Source organism: Prosopis cineraria, unplaced genomic scaffold, assembly GCF_029017545.1.
Source record: "Prosopis cineraria cultivar Desert tree isolate PC_DT_omini unplaced genomic scaffold, ASM2901754v1 PC1461, whole genome shotgun sequence".
NCBI lineage: Eukaryota > Viridiplantae > Streptophyta > Magnoliopsida > Fabales > Fabaceae > Prosopis > Prosopis cineraria.
In genome coordinates, this window is record NW_026556786.1 from 8,746 (window position 1) to 31,289 (window position 22,544).

General features: G+C 36.7%; 3 protein-coding genes and 1 pseudogene across 3 annotated transcripts; 2 read left to right on the forward strand and 2 right to left on the reverse strand.

Annotated features, from left to right (window-relative positions):
* Positions 1-7,424: 7,424 nt before the first annotated feature.
* Positions 7,425-8,978, reverse strand: LOC129300165 (pentatricopeptide repeat-containing protein At5g61800-like). The gene has a single exon (XM_054938696.1). The coding sequence runs from the start codon at positions 8,976-8,978 to the stop codon at positions 7,425-7,427; it is 1,554 nt and encodes a 517-aa protein (XP_054794671.1).
* A 1,378-nt stretch (positions 8,979-10,356) lies between these two features.
* LOC129300169 ((+)-neomenthol dehydrogenase-like) lies at positions 10,357-13,280 on the forward strand. Its single transcript, XM_054938698.1, has 4 exons — positions 10,357-10,637; positions 11,154-11,412; positions 11,722-11,916; positions 12,542-13,280. The coding sequence occupies exons 1-4, from the start codon at positions 10,546-10,548 to the stop codon at positions 12,935-12,937; spliced, it is 942 nt and encodes a 313-aa protein (XP_054794673.1). The 5' UTR covers positions 10,357-10,545; the 3' UTR covers positions 12,938-13,280.
* Positions 13,281-14,092: 812 nt separating this feature from the next.
* LOC129300168 (chromophore lyase CRL, chloroplastic-like) lies at positions 14,093-17,959 on the forward strand. The gene is made up of 9 exons (XM_054938697.1): positions 14,093-14,641; positions 14,759-14,808; positions 15,116-15,176; positions 15,279-15,314; positions 15,537-15,587; positions 16,122-16,214; positions 16,725-16,829; positions 17,125-17,217; positions 17,350-17,959. Exons 1-9 carry the CDS (start codon positions 14,471-14,473, stop codon positions 17,425-17,427), a joined length of 738 nt encoding a protein of 245 aa, XP_054794672.1. The 5' UTR covers positions 14,093-14,470; the 3' UTR covers positions 17,428-17,959.
* Positions 17,960-19,200: 1,241 nt separating this feature from the next.
* On the reverse strand, positions 19,201-20,976 carry LOC129300166 (probable beta-1,4-xylosyltransferase IRX10L; annotated as a pseudogene).
* Between the last annotated feature and the right edge of the window lie 1,568 nt (positions 20,977-22,544).

Consider the following 22,544-nt stretch of genomic DNA (forward strand, 5'->3'; position numbering starts at 1 on the left):
TTTTGGAATTTTTAATTTAGATAGCAGTGAAAGTAACCAAGCAAGCTCAGCTGTTGTGTTAGAGAGTGCTCGATATTCTGATTCAGTGCTGGATCTGGACACAACACTTTGTTTCTTGGAATACCACGACACTAGTAAACCTCCCAAGCATGTACAATACCCAGATATTGATCGTCTATCATCTGGGCAAGCTGCCCAATTCGCATCAGCATAGGCTGTTACATTTAAGAGCTATGAAGGTGAGATATACAAGCCAAATTGAGATGTACCCTTTAAATACCTGAAAATTCTTTTCATTCCTTTCCAATGCTCAATTGTGGGCTTACTGAGGAATTGACTGAGGTGATTTATAGCAAATGAGATGTTGGGTCTAGTGTTTGTCAAGTACTGCGAGGTTCCTAGAGCACTTCTGTAATCCGTGGGATCCTTAGGAAGGGTACCTTCATTTGCACTCAAGATTTTTCCTCCAGCCATGGGAGTACTACATGATGCAGTATATAACTTATTGAATTTTTTAGCAGATCTTCAATACACTTACTTTGATGTATGAAAATGCCATAAGAATCTCTTTGAACTTCAAACCCCAGAAAATAATGCAAATCACCAAGATCTTTAAGAGCAAAAAGATCATTGAGTTTTTTAATGAGTTTCTGCAATTCAAAAGGCTCACTCCTAGTTATCAATATATCATCTACATAAATGAGTAGAATGATCACATATGTCTCAGTAGTAAGAACAAATAAAGAATTATCACTCTTAATGTTATAGAATCCCCAATCGTGAAGCACTCCGCTCAATCTATCAAACCAAGCATGTGGAGCTTGTCTAAGACTGTAGAGTGCTTTACGAAGTTTACAAACATGGTGTGGTTTCTTTGAATCAACAAACCCTTTAGGTTGCATCATAAACACATCATCTGAAATGAAACCATTGAGAAAGGCATTGTTAATGTCTAACTGCTTCAATGGCTAGTTGAGTAACACAACAAGGGACAAGATGATTCTAATTGTTGCAATCTTAGCTACAGGACTGAAAGTTGCTCCAAAATTTACTCCTACATCTTGTTGAAAACCTTTGGCAACTAATCTTGCCTTATGTTTATCAACTGGTCCATTAGACATATGCTTAGTCTTAAAGATCCACTTGCAATCAATCACTTTTTGATTGTTAAATGAGACTTGATCCCATGTCTGATTCTTCATTAAAGCTGTATATTCTTTGATCATAGCTTCTTTCCATTGTGGAATAGAAAGAGCCTCATAAACAGTTGAAGGTTCCCTAGAATGATTTGATGCTGTTGAAGCAATTCCAATGAAAGGATATTTAGGTTTAACTATCCCACTTTTTGATCTTGTAACCATGGGATGACCAAGCAGAGGAGCAATATCTGATTCTACACTTGATGATTCTAAGTTCATTGACATTGGAATATTAGGAGTTGGCACAGAACTTTGTGAATTATCATTATTGCTGTCACGATTATCAAATTCAACATTTCTGCTATTTATCAAGTTATCTTCAGCAGAATTTAATTGTGCAAGATGTTGAGTTGCAGAACTAGGGGAGATAGCTGCATCCAGACTATTTGTAATTTGAATATCATTGGTAGTGAGTGCATTTTCTGGCCCAATTTGAGTAATGGAATCTGAGATTGGCATCTGAAATTGTTGGACACTAATTGGAAAAGAATTTGTCATTTGAGAAGTTACAATTACAGGTTGAGATTTGTTGATAAAGCCTTTGGAGAAGGGAAAATCTTTCTCATTAAATGTCACATGTTTGGAAATGAAAATTTTTTCAGAAGAGCTCAAGCACTTATAACCCTTGTGTTGTCCACTGTAACCTATGAATATGCATCTGGTAGAATGAAACTCCAATTTGTGATGATTGTAAGGTCGAAGGTTGGGATAAAAAGCACAACCGAAAGCTCTTAAGCCCTTGTAATCAGGAGTTTTCTTGTACAAAACATGGTAAGGGCTTGTACTTGCAATAACATCAGTAGGAAGCATATTAATAATGTGCACAGAAGTTTGAAAGGCTTCCCACCAATAATACAATGGCATATTTGCTTGTGCAAGCATGCTCAAACCCATTTCCACAATGTGACAATGTTTTCTTTCGGCCCTTCCATTTTGTGCTGAAGTATATGGACAAGACATTCTGCGTTGAATTCCTGCTTCATGAAAAATGCTTTGTAAAGCTTGATATTCACCTCTGCCATCACACTGAAACATTTTAATCTTGCTGTTAAACAGATTTCAACTAGATTCTTGTACTGTATGAACGCAGCTTTCACTTCTCCCTTGTTTCGCAACGGGTATATCCAAGTAAACATACTAAAATCATCCATGAAATGTATCTAATATTTGAAACCATTTGTTGAATTTAAGGGAGCAGGGCCCCACACATCTAAGTGAATGAGTTCAAGTGGACAAGAAGCACGTGCATCAGATAACTAAATAGTAATTTGTGGGAATTTCCATATTGGCAAGCTTCACAAAATAGAGGTGTATTATTGCCGATTTCAAAATTACAATCATGTAAAGCTTTAGACAAAATTGCAAATAGAGGATGGCCAAATTTAATATGCCACTCCATAAGCTCATGACAAGATTGTATTCTACATCCTAAGGTAACTTTATAAACTACAGCAGTCCATGATCCTCTATTTGTATCCATCCTATAGAGCCTTTCATCCTCATCAAGTGTTCCTTGCAGCAATATTGCTCCTGTCCTCTTGTCCTTCACATAACACATCTTTGAATCAAAAATCACAAGTACAACATTATCATTAGGCAATTTTGAAACACTTATTAAATTTTTATTGATATGAGGAGCATATAGAACATTCTTAAGTAAAACCTTTGTACCATTAAAACTCTTCATGCTATTATCTGCACTACCTAGGATAGGGATAGATTGTCCATTACCAACATATATTGTAATTTTACCTGGATAACCTACTGTTTGCTCAACAATTTGAACATTGTTAGTGATATGATGATTGGCTCCACTTTCCATGTACCACGCTTGATCATGAACAGCTTTAGGTGTTGCAACTAAGGCATTGTAGTAGAGAGGAGTATTAGTTCCCCGCAGATTGGTGTTTCCAGTTGAAGCAGGCCTCTGAACATTTTGAGTCAGGTAGTAGCAATCCATAGCAGAATGTCCAAAGCACCTACAATACTGGCACTCAATGTGACCACCATTGCTCCTTGGCATCCTTCCTCTTCAACATCCTCCCCTGCTCCTGTTTGAACCAACTCTCCAGGGACCGCGATTGTTTCCACGTCCTTGAACAAAGTTGGCAAAAGGACTAGTAATGGTGAAAGCATTCATTGAAGAGGTAAGATGAGTTAGTTGCTCAAGACGACTTTCAAAAGTGAGCAAAGTAGCTTGAAGTTCTACCCATGTAATATCTTTCTTATCCACAAGTTGACATACAACTGGATTATAATCATAATTGAGACTTGCAAAAACTTGAGTAACAAGATCAGTAATAGAGATTGGATTGCCAGCCATAAGCAAGTTATCAAAAATCACCATCATCTTTGAAAGATATTCATGCATTTTGAGAGAGCCCTTGTGAGTTTGATGCAACTCTGACTTGAGCAGCAAAACACGAGCCTAAACTTGCAGCAGCAAGATTCTTGGCAGCTTGCCATAACTCAAAGGCAGACTTGCAGTGAGTGAGCTGAGCAGTAATTTCAGTAGTCACAGAGTTGTATAACTATCCTATTAGCATCTGGTCATTAGCATCCCAGTCTTGAAAGGTAGGATTAATTGTGAGTTCATCATTCTCAAAGATATATTCGGAGGGACACAACTTTGCCCTTGAAATGTGGCTTTCTAGATGGTAACCATGGATAATAGGAAGAACGGTGGTTTGCCAAAGAAGATAGTTGTCTCTATCCAGCTTGACAGAGACAGCTTGAGAGCTTGACAACATAAGGGAAGGAATTTTGGGAAGAGTAACAGTAAGAGATGCAGTGCTAGGGGTGTAGGGAGGCACAGTGGTGGTTGAAGGTGATGCGGAGGAGGAAAGTTGTGTCGAAGTTGAAGCCATGGCTCCAATACCAAGTCAGAGAAAAGCAAAGAGACAAGAGAAATATTGGTTGGAAAAGTTCTGTATTGTTACGTTGCAAATGATTGATACACTATATGCAAATATACACACTGGCAGAGCACTACACAATATGGTACAAACATGACTAATATACACGTGTCAATATCATGAAAGAGCACTATAAAATATCTAGATGGCATGCTTCATTCTAGTATGTTCTGTAGTGCTAAACCTAATATCTTTGGGCTTCATACTTGGGCTTGAACTTATGATGGGCTTGGTTTGGATATGCTGGACTATATCCTTAACAGGTGGCATATTTAGATATTCCTAGTAGCATTTGAGAAAATTTCATACATACACTCAATAATATCAAATTCCTTTCACAGTTAACAAGATGAATGAAGAACATCTGTAATCCATAATTCCACTTTTCAGTAGTATCTGGTTTTGATAATATTAGATCATTCATGGCCTTCGGTGATGAAGGAAAATGGAATGAGAAAACACAAATCATAGCACTATTTTTTTTTTGCATGCTTATTATGTTATTGTTATCATTATCATCATTTAAAAAAATACAATTACTCCATTTGTAATACCCTTCTGACATTACGGACTAGCATACCAAATCATACTTAGGTTTTAAAATTTAAAAAGCCATCATCAATTGAGATCCCACATAAATCCTTTGGAAAACCATTTTTCAGTGTTCAAAACATCCATATATGTGCCTAGTGGAAGCATGAAGTGGCATGCACAACACACGAAGAAAACAGAAGCAAAACCAATCTTAGGTTGAATTGAGCCATGTGCTGCAACATGCAGTATAAAGTCACCACTTCTTGTTCTGTGACATGCGACACGGCATATAGACCATGCGACGTGGCGCATGTGCCAGATTTTGTTGTTAAACAACACTTTTGATATCAACTCTTGAAGCGCATCGTTATCCAATTGAAATGGTTCAAATGCTCATACAAAACTTATTTTAAAGTCTAGCTAATGACATTGATTTCGTTTAAATCCAATATTTCGTTTGAAAATTGAGCACATGAATGCAAAACAACTGTTTTAAGTCATTTTCACTCACTCGAACACTTCAATTTCAAAGCAAGTGTCATTACCCATTTATAGGTCTTGACCACATCTAATAGGACATTTAACACCTATTTGAACAATTATATAAACAATATCACATATACACACAAATTTGGTCACTAAACTGTCCTTAAGCCCACACTAAGGCAAAAGCACACTTTCACACACATTTATACATTTGGCCAAACTCCAAACATTTTCACGCTAGACATATGCATACATATGCTATTGTAATAGTACCCTTGCCCTCATTTACTAAATTCACCTCAAACACACATACACATTCTACAAGGCTAGGTGGTGACATAAATACACACAAGCGCAATATCACATTTGCTTGCATATGATCCTATGGTAATTTATATACAAAATATTATTTACCCAAACAATTTCATTACACTAACCTTAGTGAGCTAATAAGAAATCCATTAAGCTCAGTCCGATTCTTTCCCTTTTGAACTCCCAATGTCAAATCCTGTAAAATATATATATATATATATATATATTAATAATCATAGGTGAAATTAAAAAAAATCTCAATAATCAAGATAATTCACCAATCATCTATTAACAAGGTTAACTCTAAATAAACACATATATAAATGTTTATAATGATTTTCATAAAAACAATAGCACACTTGCATGATCATTTATCCACTAAACCTCCAAACTCCTCGATTAAACTCGTAGACTTTATTGGATCAACCACACCTTCAATAGTAGAAACACCCGACCAAATGCATTCTATCCTACTTTTAAACTATGAATTCCCCCTATCAAAAACACACAATAGGGGTGTCGTTAACTCCTAACAGTATCCTTTCAGGCACTAGGAGCTGCCACACTGCCCGGATGTCTTATGATAACAGTCTCAAGTATAATACTACACTGGATGTCTCATGGTGCTAGCCAACTACATGGATTTTTATCACACATCTCCACACAATTAGGGTAAACTCCTACCATCTAATATGATCATGTCACTTTTACATGCGTATAATCACATTTACACATTTTCACACAATTATACCCTTACATATTAAATCTTCCTTTTTAAACCATAAGCAAAACTTTTAAGTAAAAGTCAAACTCATTTGAATGCTAATACATGCAAGTTTCCAAAACATACTATAATATCATAAATTATCTTATAACATTCACTTATAAACAATTAAACTAATTAATAGGGATAATAAATTATCTGATTACCTTAACCCTTCAGTATTTAGAAAGGTTACCCGTGGCACTACTCTTTCTTGAACTCCTTTCTCGCTAGACAATGCATAAACTATGCTATTGTATACAAATTAGTATTATTAGTCAATTACTAACTTGACCAAAAGTACTAATTGTTACAATCAAACACACTTATTTACCCATCTTAGGTTTTTAATATCCTACTAAGTCCTCTTGAAGCCGACAATAGCCCTTAACACACTTTTTATCAAACTTTTACCCATTCTAACTTATTAAATCAGAACAAATTATGCTTATAGCTTCAAAGCTTAGACACTAACTTCTAAACCAATTGCAAAATCTTAATTCAACTCCGAAGAGTCTTTATATTACTAAAGGATAAGAAAATAACCTTTAAAATTCTTTGATTCAATTTCTTCATAACTCAAACTAAGGGAAATTAGTGTAGAATCGGAGAGTAGTATGAAATTCACCCACCAAGGGACAGGCCTAGAATATTTCCTAGGCTTCCAAAATTTGTTGCCCTAGCTCACCTCCTTATCTTCTTCTCTCCACCGTATCTCTTTTTCCTTTTTCCTTCTCTAGTCCACGAGCTGATTCACAAGCCTTGAAGTCATTTTCTGTGCCATGTGCCATGATGTGTGACATAGTGAAGAAAATTCAACCGTGCTCACATGCTTTACTCCAAAACACCTTTTTTCTACCTGATCCTATCCATTCAATAATCTAAAGAATCAAAACCTCAAATTGCCATCCAAAATCCTGATTATCTAATCAATCCACTAAATTACTAATTTATCCTTTAATTAATAATTAGTTTCTCAAATTAAAATTTTAGAACGTTACAACATTCACAAGCCCGCAATAATATTACAATAGTCCCTGTTCATTTCACATACCACACATAACCAAAAGACTATACAGTTACCAAACTCTGTGTGTGAAAGTCACACTGGGAATGAATAAAATCTGGGCTATAAACTTGTATTTTGTCTTACCTTTGAGGCCTCAACTGTCCTCACTGAACTAAATCCAATTGTAGATAGATTCAATCCTACCATCAGTTTAAGGATGTCATGCTGTCCGCATTCTCAGACTCAAGGTCATGGTCGTCATTCAATCTAATCAAACTAAAGGCAATGATTTTCTTGGCCCTCTTATTGGCACTCAACAATCTTCTAATCTTGACTACATCATCCCACTGCCCTGTATAGGCATAAAGATTGGCCATGATGGAATAAACCCCGCCATCTTCTGGCTTTATCTCCATCACTTGTTGGGCTGCTTTCTTTGCAATCTCAAGGTTCCCATGAGTCCTACATCCTCCGAGCAATCCTCCCCACACAAAAATATCCCCACCGCATGGCATTCCTTTTATGAGTTCCATTGCTTCTCCAATCAAACCTGCCCGCCCTAACATGTCCACCATACAACCATAATGTCTGAGCTCCGGAGGAATCCTATATACAGGTTCCATTTCATTTAAGAGCTTCCGAGCTTCATGAAGCAGACCTGCATGGCTGCATCCCATTAAAACAGCTAGGAAGCTCACTCCATCAGGTTGAATTCCAGCTCCAATCATTCTAAAGAAGTAATCCAGCAAAATTGAACCTTTCCCGTGCATCGCAAGGCCGGCAAGCATTGCATTCCACGTAAACACATTTTTATCAGCACTTGAATCGAATATAGTCCTTGCGGCCTCAAGACATCCACACTTGGCATAAAAATCCACCAAAGCAGTGGTTAAAAAGGAATCAACTCGAATACCATTTCGGGTAATGTACTCGTGAACAATTTTTCCCTGTTCTAATTCCCCCAGCTGAGCACAAGCAGAAAGAACGGAGACCAATGCGATGTTGTCTGGCCGAAGTTCTAAAACAAGGATCTTATTGAAGAGTTCAAGTGCATCATTGCACAAATTAGCCTGGGTATAACCAGCAATCATTGTGCCCCAAGACACAGCATCACGTACTGGCATTCGGTCAAACATCTCACGTGCCCGCGTAATCTGCTGAGTCTTGACAAACCCATCAATCATGGCATTGTAAGAGACAACATCCTTGTCAGAACTTTCCGCAAACACTTGGTAGGCATCATCGATACGGTTGTGGATAGAGTAAACATGAACGAGAGAATTCAGCACGAACAAATGGGCCACGAACCCGAACTTGAGAGCTTGTGAATGAACAGATTGTGAGAGAGCATGAACACGAAGTTGAGCGCAGGCTTTGAGGACAAATGGGAAGGTGTGGAAGTCAGGGGGAACACAGAGACGCCGCATCAGGGTAAAGATTTGGAGGGCGCAGAGAGGGGTGGAAAGAAGACTGTGGACTCGAATGAGGTTGTTGTACGAGAACGTTGATGGGTTGGGAATGGAACGGAAAATAGAGAGTGCATAGCTCGATGGGTTGAAACTTGCAGATTTGGCTAAGTTAGCGGGTATGAGAATGGAAACGAAAGTATGAAGAATAGTGTCCAAAAAATGTGAAGGATGAAGGAAAAGGAGACCGGAGGTAATGGAGTGAGCATGAAGCTGATGGAGTTGTTTGATGAATTTGCATTGCTTTATCCCACTTAAGGGATTCATGTAACCCAGCTCCTTTGCGTCAGTCATGAATCCCCTCGCGGTGGAAGCATATAAACTGGACTCGAACTTGCATTGCTGGCGGCAGAATCTACCCCCCTTTCAAATTGCTATGAGGGGAAAACAGGGGATAAAACGTGAGCGGCAGGATTCGAACCTACGCTGGCGGAGCCCAAATGATTTCTAATCATGCCCCATAACCAAGTTGACGTGCGAAAGAAAGACGAGCTACTTCCAATAGTCTTGAGGATAATATAAACTAACTAATTCGCTAATGGCCAGAACTCCATGTGACACTGCGATTCAGTTGAATGAAAACAAATCAATTCATATTCAGTTTCATCGGAGCATCTCCAGTAGAGAGTCAGTTTCTCTGGACCAAGAAAAAAAGTTGCCAACATATAAGAAAATTTTAAGAAGTGGTATAGATAATAATATTTACAAAATTTCAATTTAAATAATAGTGTTATCTTGTTAGACAAAATGAAAATCTGTTTAAGTATATATTCACTTCTAAAATTTAAAAAAAATGAATGAACGATTAATTTGTTTTTAATTTAACATGTTTTGTTAAGAAGTAATAAATTTTAAGGTCATAACTTATGTTACAATGTGAAAGAAACATTTTATGTAATGTTCGGGAGGAAAATGTTGACAAAAAACAAAATCATAAGAATGTCTTATAATTGGTTATTAGAAAATATAGAATGAAATTTTATCAAATAATTCAAATATTTTTTTATATGTTGTACCCATATTTTTGAGAAAATTTGAACAAAAATCACATTCAATTAAAAATTATAGAATTATACCTATGAGAATTTAGAAGTGAATCTAATAAAATATGAAAGATGTTCTTGGAAGTGTAATAATTCTTGCAAATAAAATAAAAAGAAAAGTTCCTAACACAACCTAATATATTCATTGGTTACATTAAATATTTATTGTTGAACCTTGCATGTTAATAACTTTTTTCAACATCCTTAGATGTGATTTTCCTATAAAAGTTTGTCAGTACTCTCAGTATAGTTTGTTATTCCTTCGTGACAGAAAAAGGGTATGTAAATAAAATAAAAAAATGACAATTAAATCTTAAAATATTGAATTAATAACAATTAGGTATTCAATAAAAAATTTTAAAAAATAAATTAAAATTATTAATTCAAATAATCATAAATCCATGAGTTTTAATTACACGTAATTATTTAAGTATTAAATATAATTCTTAAATTATAATATAAATTTATAATTATAATTATTTATAATTTATTTTATAAAAATTTTATTAAAAACCCAGCTATCATTGTTTTGGACCTCGCTATATTTTTCTCAACCACAAAACCATGTAAACTATGGCCCAAGAAAAAAAAGATTAACAAAAGAAATTGAAGGAAACGGATGATGGAAGCCCACGAAGCGACTTGTAACCGGGGCCGGGGAAGCTGCTCCTTTGGGGCGCTAAGAGGGTAGGATCTCCGACGTTACCAACGTCGGGATGGGAAATTCCTCAAAAGCCCACCGCCCCGAGGCTCCAAGTTTCTCCAAACAGTAAGCGAGCTCCATAACCGAAGCATTGGTGATAGGACACGAAAAAGATATGGGGAACAAAGAGAAAGCGGGGGAGCGAAGAGAAAAGAGGATGCAAGAGATCTCGATTCTCAGGACCATTCCTTATTCTGATCACCAGAGGTTGGATATTTTGCTCCTTTACTCTCTTACCTTTTCAGAAGAAGTCAATTTTTGTGCCTTCTCGCTGTTGGATTTATGATCGCTCAGTGCCGAAAAGGCCAAAACCAACATTTACTGGATTTTAACTCCGAAAAATCTACCAACAACTCATACTCTAATAGAGCTGATAGGACAAACAGCATTACGACTTTACGAGTGGTAAAATTTAAGGGACAGTGAAACTTGTAAGGGTTGGAACTTGGCAAAACTTGAAAAGGAGAATGTTTTGGATGTATAAACTTGTCATTTCCTCGATCAAGTAATATAGTATCTCGTCTAAATGGAGAAGAAGTCCGCATGTCTGTCTAATGGGATAATTGAATTTGACCTTAGAATATTGGCACTAGCAGGCGTGCAACTATAGCTGTTTGTATTTTTTTAAACCATGATTTCTGTTTACACTTCACAATAATTCAGAATCTGTCCCGCAGTTCATGGCATTATATATATATATTTTTTATTATTGCATAATGATAGGTGGTGGTCTAAGGAAACAGTTGCCGTGGTTACTGGTGGAAACAGAGGTATTGGATTTGAGATTTGTAGACAACTTGCTGGACATGGATTGACTGTTATATTGACATCAAGGGAAGCGGGTGCTGGTTGTGAGGCAGCTAAGGTCTTGCAAGAAGGTGGTCTTAACGTAGTTTCACATCAGCTGGATGTCTTAGATTCTTCGTCCATCTACCATTTTGCTGAGTGGTTACAGAAAAATTATGCTGGTTTGGATATTCTGGTCAGTTTCAAGTTTTTTCTTTTAATTATATACATATATTTAATCTGGTTTCAGCTCAAGCATTGACCAACTAACTGATCTTGGCATTTTTATAGTTGTTTATACATTCTAATTGCTTCTACTTCATCTTCTCAATCTTTACTGTCTTTTTATGTTGCATTATATGTGTTATCTTTACTTTAGAGATATATATTTATATATCAATACTTTCTAACCATGAAATTCTAATCGAACACAATAAATTTTAGTCGAAGCTAGAAGTAGAACAGGCCCTCGATTTATGTTTCTAAATAATATTATCACCTGCAGGTAAACAATGCTGGAGTTAATTTCAATCTTCGGTTTGATAACTCTGTTGAAAATGCCCTTAAGGTTATTGAAACAAATTACTATGGCGTTAAGAGCATGACTGAAACTATGATCCCATTGATGAAGCCTTCCACTGCTGGTGCTCGTATTGTAAATGTGAGCTCGCGTCTCGGTAGACTAAATGGTAGACGTAATGTAAGTGAAAATTCTTTACGTTGCTTCCTGAAAATACACCTTTTCCGTGTTATATACAGACTTAAATGTTTGTGTATATAATGTGTGTATGTAAACAATGCTGTGCCTCTTTTTTTTTTTTTTTAGTGATAAATCCTGAAGCAAAGTTTATCTTCATCTTTTATTCCTTCCCTCGTTAACACTTTCTTCTGGTAAATTTAATTTGCTATTTTCTTGTTGTTGCTCCCCCTTTTCAAATTCAGAATTTGTCATTATTGGGACTAAACTAAAACATGTCTTCGCTACAAAGATATCCTTGTTCTTGTATGTTAAAATCCGTAAATTTCTTTATTTCTAATTTGCTAATATTACTTCAAATTAACTTTTAACAAGGTTGAAACTTGAAAGTGTTAGAGAAGCATTACGCTTTATGACACATATCAGCAAAATTCCTATGGTCACTCCAATATTCCATTTTCCCTTAATTGACATGTGAGACTGAAAAATTCAAATAATAGTACAGCCTTTCAATTTGTTGTAGCTGCTTTGAAGTACAATAGAGCCCTTGGTTCCCCGCACACCTTTTTACAGATTGTAACCAAAAGAGAGGTGGGAAAAAACTGATTATTGGTTGCTTGAGCGACAGCGAATCAGTGATGTAGCCTTGAGGGAGCAACTAAGTGACGAGGAATCTCTTTCGGAAGAACTGATTGATAGGACTGTGTCCACTTTCCTACAACAAGTAGAAGATGGAACCTGGACGTCAAATGGGTGGCCTCAAACCTTTACCGACTACTCAGTGTCAAAACTTGCAGTCAATGCTTATACAAGACTCATGGCAAGAAAGCTTCCTGAGCGACCCCAAGGTCAGAAGATTTACATCAACTGCTACTGCCCTGGCTGGGTGAAGACTGCTCTTACAGGTTATGCAGGAAATATTACAGCTGAGGAAGGAGCTGATACTGGAGTCTGGCTTGCCCTTCTTCCTGACCAACCTGTATCGGGGAAGTTCTTTGCAGAAAGGCGGGAGATTAATTTTTAAGCAATCTATGTTCCAACCAACATTAGAAGCCGAGAAAGGAAAAGAACTTTTTAGAAGTCCTAGTCCGTGTAGTGTGTATGTGTGAAAGGCAGTTATCATCCTTGGGGAGGGAGATAAAGTCTATTAGCATGACATCCAGAAGGAGATTTTAGGCAGTTTCGTGATCAAATCCATGTTAAAGCTAAGTAACTAACCATGTATGGAGTTAACCTTGATGTTTTATTGATGCTTGGGGAATGATAAATTATATTGAGTTCTGTACGAATTCCCTATAGCATTGGATTATAAACAATTTATGTTTATTTATAAAGTGGTATCAGCATGTCACTGTTAAGATGTACTACATGATTATGTAGTTATTTAAGAGTGATGCAAATGGTGTTAGAGATTCTTAATTTTCCGTAGCACCTAATAATTATTGACTAGGCTGCAGAATTAATCTGCATCAGCTTCCAACTCTGTATAGTTGACGGTGTTAAAACGGATTTTAACTGTAAAAATAAATGCTTTTTAGCATATCAAATTATCAAGTATATAAACTATAACGAATTGATTTAAAATTGCGTTGAATTATAAGAGCTTGTTGTCTTGGACCATTATTCTCTCTTTAAAAGATTAATCTAGTAAGATGTATAATGTACTCGTTTATTTAATCAGAATCATTCTCAAATCGCTCCAACGTAAAATGTAACATTGTGTATTGATTTTTCATATTATATATAGCCAAATAACTTAATCTAATCATGTTTATGAGAAAATTACGCACTCCATCCATGACCATCATTTTTCATAAAATGGTATAGTATTAATTTTTTTTTGTTTTCAAAATCACGTTGCATGTTCAATCCGTAGTTTATGAGAAATTGTTGTTTTCAAGTTCATTTTTTTCAAATAGAAGTATATTTAGAAAAATATTTTTATTTTAGATATTTTAATGATTTAAGTATCTTTTAGTCACTCTAAATTTAAAGCCGCAACGAGCATCTTGTAAGAAACTCTGTTCGGTCCTAAAAAAAGCAAAAGAAGTTGGTTATTTATAGTCTATATAACCTCTAATTTAATTATTAAAATTTAATGCGATAAATAAGTTCTGTGAAAAAGAAAATTTTTACACGGGAGATAAAAGAAAACGAGATCTTATATGTTCATTTTATTTCAGACTAATTCTTGTTAACCCAATTGATGGCGGGGAAGTGATCTTACAAAGGTTGAGGTCCGTGCCTCTATCTCTGGATGGTTGAAGATGATTAGCCTTTCTCATTCCAGTGAAGATTGACGAAGCAGCTAGGCTGCAATCTCCCCTTTCATGCTTCTGCTCCTGTTACTTAAAATTCGGCGAGTTTCTTGGTTTTCTTCCCAAACCGTATTCTGCTTCACCTTCAAAGTTTCTTGATTCTTTTTGTACTTCCGTCTTCTCGTCTTGGGAATTACAATTTTGAGCGAAGATGAAGACGATGATGGATGTATTAAAATAGCTAGATTTAGATGATTCATCAATTTCGCGGAATATTATTTGTATAGTGAACAGTTGACATGGGTAAAGAGTCGGATTCGAACGATTCCAATGGATGGAACCGTGCTCGAGGACTGGTGATGAAGACTCTAATACTTCTTGGAGGTGCACTTCTGGTGAAGCGACTGAGTAAGTCTACCACACGTTGGGACCATGCCCGTATTGTCTCTCAGTCCCTCGCTGGCGAAAAGGTTAATCGTCTTCTCATATTTGCTCTACTACTACTTGTAGCTTGTTGTGTGTGTGTGTGTGGTAAATGATCTTTTCCTCTATTTTTGTGCTTAATTTTTGAGGACTTTTTGGTGTAGTATTCGAAAGAGCAAGCGTCCAGAGACCCGGATAATTATTTCAATATTAGGTATGTTATTCATTCTTTCCAATTTCTGGCATCATTATCGTTGTCTGTCCTTTAGCATCTTCTGTTTCGCCTATTTTACTTCCGGAAGTGTCAGATTATAATTAGCTTCAGTACCTTTGCAATACCAACACATTTGACCGTTTCCGAAGCTGCATTCCATGGTACCATAATTTCTTCACGATTCCCTCTGTAAAGTTTTTAGTCTGAGAAGGAGAACAGGGAGGGGGTGGTGACTGAATTTATTTAATTAATTTCTTTGCAGAAGAAATCCACTCATAAATGCATCACTGATCTTTAATTTTCGCAGAATGCTCACATGCCCTGCGGCAGAACTAGTGGATGGTTCAAAGGTCATGTATTTTGAACAGGTGAATAAAATACAAGTCTACTAGTATCTTCATTGTGAACAATTTTACTTCCTTTTGGATCTAAATCTCGTAAGTTGCTCAATGAATGTTTTGTGCGTATAGGCATTTTGGAGGACTCCACAAAAGCCATTTCGGCAGGTAGCTCGCATATCTGATGCGAATTTTTGTTCAAATTTATTTTCTCTTAGTTCATACTTCAAATCTGAACATGAGCCAGTGGCTAAAAAAACTGAACATGAGCAAGACATCTCCACAATGTATAGTCCTTGACTTTCTGGGAATTTTTACCGCACTGCTCCTTATTATTTTAGTTTTCCCTATGGTGCACGATCTAAATTATCATCTATCATTTTCTTGCAGAGGTTTTTCATGGTGAAACCTTGTCCAAAAGAGTTGAAATGTGATGTTGAGGTTTGTATGCGACCGCTTTAAAGATGTTGTCCTCATTGTGATTCTTTTAGCTGTTTGCACTTATCTGTATGGAACTTGGTATGGTTGCTATTTTATGGTTCTATGGTGCTCTCTCCCCCTCATTTAATAATTGTGAAGAGTTTATTCCATGAAAATTAGTTAAATTTTGCCACATAATCCTTGAGAATCACTTTTTTAAAGGGAATGAAGCTTTATTTTTCTTTGGAATAATATTTAAAGAGTATATGTTCTCATGCATTTCTCCCCTGCTCCCTTATTTTGGACCATCTATGTTCCCTTACCTAGAGGATACCTCTCCTCTGAACTTTTTTGACTTTTTAATGTTTCTTATTCATTTGGCAACTAAAAGTAAGTGGTCTAAAATGTAGCTAGGTTTTGTTGAAGTTCTCTTGGAAGAGGAAGCTGAAAACCTCATCTTTGGAAGACAATTGTATTCTGATTCTTGGTACTAATTGATGGACATTATATATTGTTTTGAATTATTGTCTGAATGCTTGCTTCTATTAATTGTAGTTAAATACATATGCCATCAGAGACATGGAGGAGTACAAAAATTTTTGTGATCGCTCAAAGGATCAACGTCCACAGCAAGAAGAAGTCATTGGGGTAAAGCATTAAATTATGTCTATGCCAAGATCCTAGTTTAAGGGCACAAGGCCATATAAACTTTTCTAGACATTAGTTAATTGTATCTGATTTTCAGCAACATAGTTTATATTTATTTCATACAATATCACTGAATTGAAACTTCATCACTGACTTTCTAACCTCAGGTCAGTATGTGTGAGCGCACTTGAGGAAGAGAGGGGGGGGAGCAAATCAGATTGATGATGAAATGATATTTGGATGTTTATAAAAGGTAGTGTATAGCGACAAAAAATTAAAATGAAGAGTCTGGAGAGAAAAGAGATTGATTAGAAAAATGAAAATCTTAGGATCTTAGTAAAATATTACAGAAGTTGGCTGAATAAATGAAATTGAGACACGATATACTGTCAAAAGATTAAAAAGTAAATTTTAAAATGAATATGTTATGGAAGGGATTTCAGGCATAGATGGTATCCATTAACTGCATAGGCATGGGTATCTTCTGAGGAAGTGTAGCATGGTTTGCAGGACATTGCAGAGCATTTGACAACAATACATCTAAAGCGTTGTCCACGTGGAAAACGTTGCTTATATGAAGGCTCAACCCCTCCTGGCGGGTTTCCTAATTCATGGGTAATTTTTGGTTAAACTGTTTCGTTATAGAACCCATCCCCTATCTGTGCACCACTTTTCTGTGCACAAGTTGGCTCACTGGTGTTGTGTTGAATCTGGTTTTAGTGTCAATATATTGTATAAAATTTAGAATACTTGGATCGGTACAAGCCCTGTTGAACTTGGGTTTTGAAATTTTGTCTTTTTCTCGCAGTTGTTTTTTCCCCCTTCCTTTTGTTCTCAAACTGCAAACCCCCTTTCATTTTCGAGGGGGTTATTCCAATTCTGTATAATATATTGTCCTTTGTTATTGCAGAATGGAGCATCCTACTGTACTACAGAACTTGCTGTCATGAAAAATAAGGAGATACATACCTGGGATAGGGGTTATGATGATGATGGAAATCAAGTTAGTTTTGTTAGCTGATTCTGCATTTTTTAGCTAGTTTGTCAAAATGTGTGACTGTAATGGCTACTGTGAATAGGCATTTATCTGAGGGGAAAAAGATTTGGCATTATTCAGTTTCATATCTGATTTCAGGTTTGGGGACCGAAGGAAGGACCTTATGAGTTCAAGCCTGCACCTACCTCCAGTTTCAACGATATGATTCTCCCTTGAATTCCCCCCCTCCGCCGTCCATGGAGAGAAGAATAGAAGGTTCATTCATCTTGCAAGAATGAAAAAATTCCTCATGAATGTATCTTGTTACAGGATCCTTTCGAGAGGAAGTAACCGTATTCTCCAACTGGTCTTGTTATAATTTGATGAAGCTACTGTTAAGGCAACGGACATAGGAAATGGAGACAGTTGAAGAGAATGATCTTGAATCATTGTGGAGCGACCCCAAATCGTGCCTTTCATGAATGTGTAATTGTTCTATTTTTACGCCGTTGCAATATCCTTTTTCGTAGGTCTAAGTTAGTCAGCAGTAATATCTTACTGCAACAGCCAATAAATAGCTCGTTGTTTTCTTAATCGGTCAGATTGCATGAATTTTCTAGCATGTCCATGCAGAGATATGTTTAGGCTCCAGGAAGCAGTTTTTCTCCATGTGGTTGCATCATCTGCTTATTTATTGGCTGACAGGGCATAGGCCGAGAGCCCGAGATTGCTTTATGGTTCTATTGCGTAAGAAAGACTTGATTGGTTATTCACCCAAATAGAAATAAGGGGAAAAAAAAAGATGATTGATTCGCCACGGGTGGACCTCGGTCTTTGAAAATGAATGTTCCATTTAAATGAGAACCATTATCAACCGTATAAAGCAAATAAAACTCAAGCAAAACTCCTCGATTCATCTGCTTATAACGGAAGTAAACTCCTCGATTCAACCTAGAATGGTAGAACTTGCTGTTGCAACTCTTATGAGTGGAGGTGAAGCGATCACCAGTGTAGAAGTATCTTCGACTACGAGGCCCTTTCACAAAAGGTGTTTTAATATACCTGCAGCATTATTAGAAGCACAAGGGTATGACGACACTAGTTCACTTTAGATTAGTAAATCCATTAAAAATTAGTTTGTGAAAATGCGGCTCATTGTTATCTTTGGGGCTTGAGAGAACTCTGATATTATAAAAACTACAAACCGTTGAGAGAAAACGTGAAGGGAATCGGTAACGGAAGTTAGAGGCTTGCTTGGACGTACGGAAACCCTCAGTACAGTGCTCATGAAGTATGATGATCGATGATGGTGTTGGTGTGGATTGGGATGAAGAGGGAGGTGAAGCATAAATAGAAGAATGGCAATTTCGAAGCAAAAGGATGAAGAAAGTCGCAAAATTTCCTTTGGCATGAAAAAGATTTGCTTCCATAGAGTCCCGCAGCGTCCAGGTTCTCTCATTGTACGACAATATCTACTTTATTATGCCCATTCGTCACCAGCTTATGTCGTCAAAGAAAAAGTTCTCGATGAAATTCACTCCCAATCGAATTAGTAACTGAGATATATAAACCACACATTTATCACCTTGAGGTAAATTCCCTTCAAAATTATCTAGCGATATTAGAAGTATTCCACTCGTGTAAATGAAAAGTTTGCCCGTAAAGAAGCCAAGAAAAGAAAAATACGCGGTTGTTGGAGGCGGCGATGGGCATGATGGTCAACCCACGATTAATTAGCAATGAACCACTTGTTAATATAAAATAATCATACGGGAGAAAGACGAATGCTACAAGTAATCATTATTAGCTTTGAAACTACCTTACGTCCTTACCAGACGCGCTCTAATTCTAAAACAACCAGATATCATACCATCATCTAACCTCAAGCTTTTTTAACACTCAACACCCCTAGCAGAGGGGTGATTAAAAAAATAAAAACACAAAATTTAACACCTTCCTTTTATACAAACTATCAAGGGCAGGGGATTAAGAAACGTGCAATGAAAGAAATATCAAAAGCAAGGTATAATAACGAAATAAAACTCCATAGCTGCAAATGGACAACACATCTAATATATTGTTTGGCAAAATTATCAAAATTTACAATGAATATTGAAACCAGCAGCTGAATTACAACCAACCCCTATGGACACTTGGAGGATTGACCAAGCAACATAAAGAATCCTAATTGCCTCAAAGAAAAAACTGCTATAACCTCTACCACGGTTTCAGGTCACCCGCAGGGCCAGCAGTCCAATTCAAAATCTTCTCTCCTGATTTCAAGTATATACTCTTGTTGTGTGGCAATTTACGTGCCAGACCATTTAGAACTTGATGGAAAGCGTCTCCTGGTTGAGCAGGCTGAGGGAATAGCATAGCTTGCTTCATGGAAGGGTTTGCCAGCAATCTCTGCTTCCTTAATATTACTTCTGGTGGGATTGATGTGAGTATAGTATCCAACTTTGGGACATCCTCTTCGTCAACAAATACACCGATCTCTTCCCATGGGATTGCATCAGCAAATGGTAGGACAATATCATCAGCAGATAACAGGGATGCAGCCAAATATCACAGCTTCAACCAATCTAGGACTCCAAGGAGCCCAGCCAAGTGGACACAGGCAAAACACTGCTCGTTGCATGTCCTCATAATATGTGGTTGGATGCTCAGTGGAAATGTCAAAAAGCGGGTTGTCCTTAAAGTTCTCCCACACAGCTGCTCTCGCACCTCTGAAAATTTTCAAGATACAACAACTTGACAGATTAGATTATTGTAGTTGTGTTTGTTTTGCATTATGAAAACATCCATGCATAGTACCAGACTTTAAACATATTTTTCCTTGATTTTTAATGGAATCTCAAGAATCAACTTTAGATCACCAAAGGACTAAGTTCCATTTTGATTGATTTTTTTGGGTAATTCAACCATAATAACAAGATACATTAATTAAATTATAATTATATTTTCAATTATAGGATGCAAGTTAGCATTCTTAGGCATGTATGCTTTAAGAATGAAACCTACCTTGCATAGTAGCCACCTTCAGGGTCATTTCCAACATCATAAAACAATCCTCGGAAGTAAACAAAATGGACCTAGGAGTCTTTTCAGGAATTAGGTGGGTATGCATTTTTGTGGTGGAGCATATGGAGGAATGGTGATTGAGCCCTCTTTCAGGCACACATGATTCCTCTGTCCAAAAGTCTGAACCAAGGTAGCACGCTGTAGCAATGGCAGAATTCCTCTTTCAATTGCCTTCTCTTCCTGGAACAAAACGTGACAAAGTTTTATGTTTCATGTTCAACACTAAGACAAATCTGATATACTTGAGAAATATTACTTCAGAAGCACACCACAATAATCTTCTTTTAAATAAAATTATAATATGATCCACTAAATTCTTACTTGATAATGGAAACATGCACCAAAGTCATGAGGAACCACAAAGAAATGATCTGCCCCTTCAGTCCGATTCCAAAGGCCAGTTTGAAGAAATAAGCTGTATAGCACTTCTCATCATTCGCGGTGATTTAAAGGTAAGGAAGCCCATTAGGTGTCAAATCACAGGTGGTGTATACAGGGGTGTAAAACCAATCAGCTTCTTCAGGATTAAGGGTTCGAACAGGACTAGATAAGAGAAATCTATGCAAAAGATCTCAGCTGCAAACATATGAGTGAGGCATCTTGATCTTTCTGCAGAATTTTCTTATTATATTTGCTAGGAAGTTCATAAACAAAACCTTCAACCTTCCCACTGATCATCTTCTAGCACATCACCAGCACTACCTGGACTTGGTTCAACATAGCATAGAAAATTAGCCTCGATTATACAAATGAAACATAATATTAATTTGGAAGTGCTTTTAAATCCACACAGAAGTTTATCGGATTTGTATCCTGTCAATTTTATCACTGTAACAGGTTTCCTTAGGAAGGGTCGGAGAACTTGTAGAGAGGTCTGCTCGTCAGCGACTTGAAATTAAAATTTCAAACAAACAGGTACATATTTGTATATTTGGGCAGGCATATGTCTTAGTCATAGAAATACATGCTTTAGCATACTCATGATTGTCAAAATAAAATAATAATGACAAAAACCAAATCAAATTTAAAGGACTACAAATATTCAAACTCATGTCTGACATCCACATCATTAGAAGAGTCACCTTCAGATGTATCAGATTATTAGGGCATTTAAACTTTCACTTCACTCATCTTTTCCCTGCTGCTATATAGCGCCCAATATTGCATCATTTCAATAACAATTAACAATACAGTGGTTGTTTTAAAAAAAATAACAATATACATTGACAATGACTGATATTTTCCTTCACTCTTACAAGAAATAAGAGTAAGGGTATATGAATCTTCTTTTGAGAGGGTGTGGCCAACCCAACATCCATTTATCAAAAATCAGGAATTGCACATGCTAATATGAAAAGAGAGGCAGTGTATAAAATACATTCATGCTCCAACTCACCATGCAATCTTTAAAATGTCTGCAAAACTATGCAGCTATAATTTTTCCAAACCCCTGGATGGCTGCTGACATTGGCTCAAGATGAATAACCAAAAGGAAAAGGTCGGGAAACAAATTAATAGGTGTTCCCCAAAAACCAATCGCTCCATATACCAAAGTAATGCATTTTCTGAGACAAATAAAGGGTATGAGTGGCTAGGGCATGACATCACCAAGAGAACAGAAAGCTTTATGACCTCCTATCAGCCTGCATAACCTATCATAGTGAAAATTGACCCCAACAAGACCCTATGTTGACATAGCAAACACTTAGCTGACCCAAATACAGCAGATAGAGCCACTCTATTAATTCAATCATCTTCAAGTGATGAGACTAATAACGGCTTCTATATCATCAATTATCTATTACGACTGAAACAGCTTCAAAATGTCGGTTCCTAAAGTGGTTATGCTCAGTGAAGGAACTGCGCCCACCCTCAAAATAGTAAACCAAACAAGAAATTCAGTGTGCAGGATTAACTAGTACGTTGGCAACTTCAAAATGTGATTTTAGGACTGGTGTTTCACGCGATGCTTAAGAACCAAAGATCAATATCGAGACTACTAGACATAAATTTGGCAAGAACCAAAAAGATAGTCAACAGCTTATGCAGATATCTGAATGACCTCGGTCTAAAGTAGATCTTGATTGAAAACATGTCAGAAGAATCCGACAGAGCACCGCTAAGACCACAACTCTAAAGGATTCGATCACGACCAAAATAAAATCGACTACAGCCAACAGCGCTAAATCAAGGGAGAAGATAACAAAACTGCCAAAATTATACGAACTTGAAGATAAAATAAATCGAAAAACGAAATGGATCCATAAAAG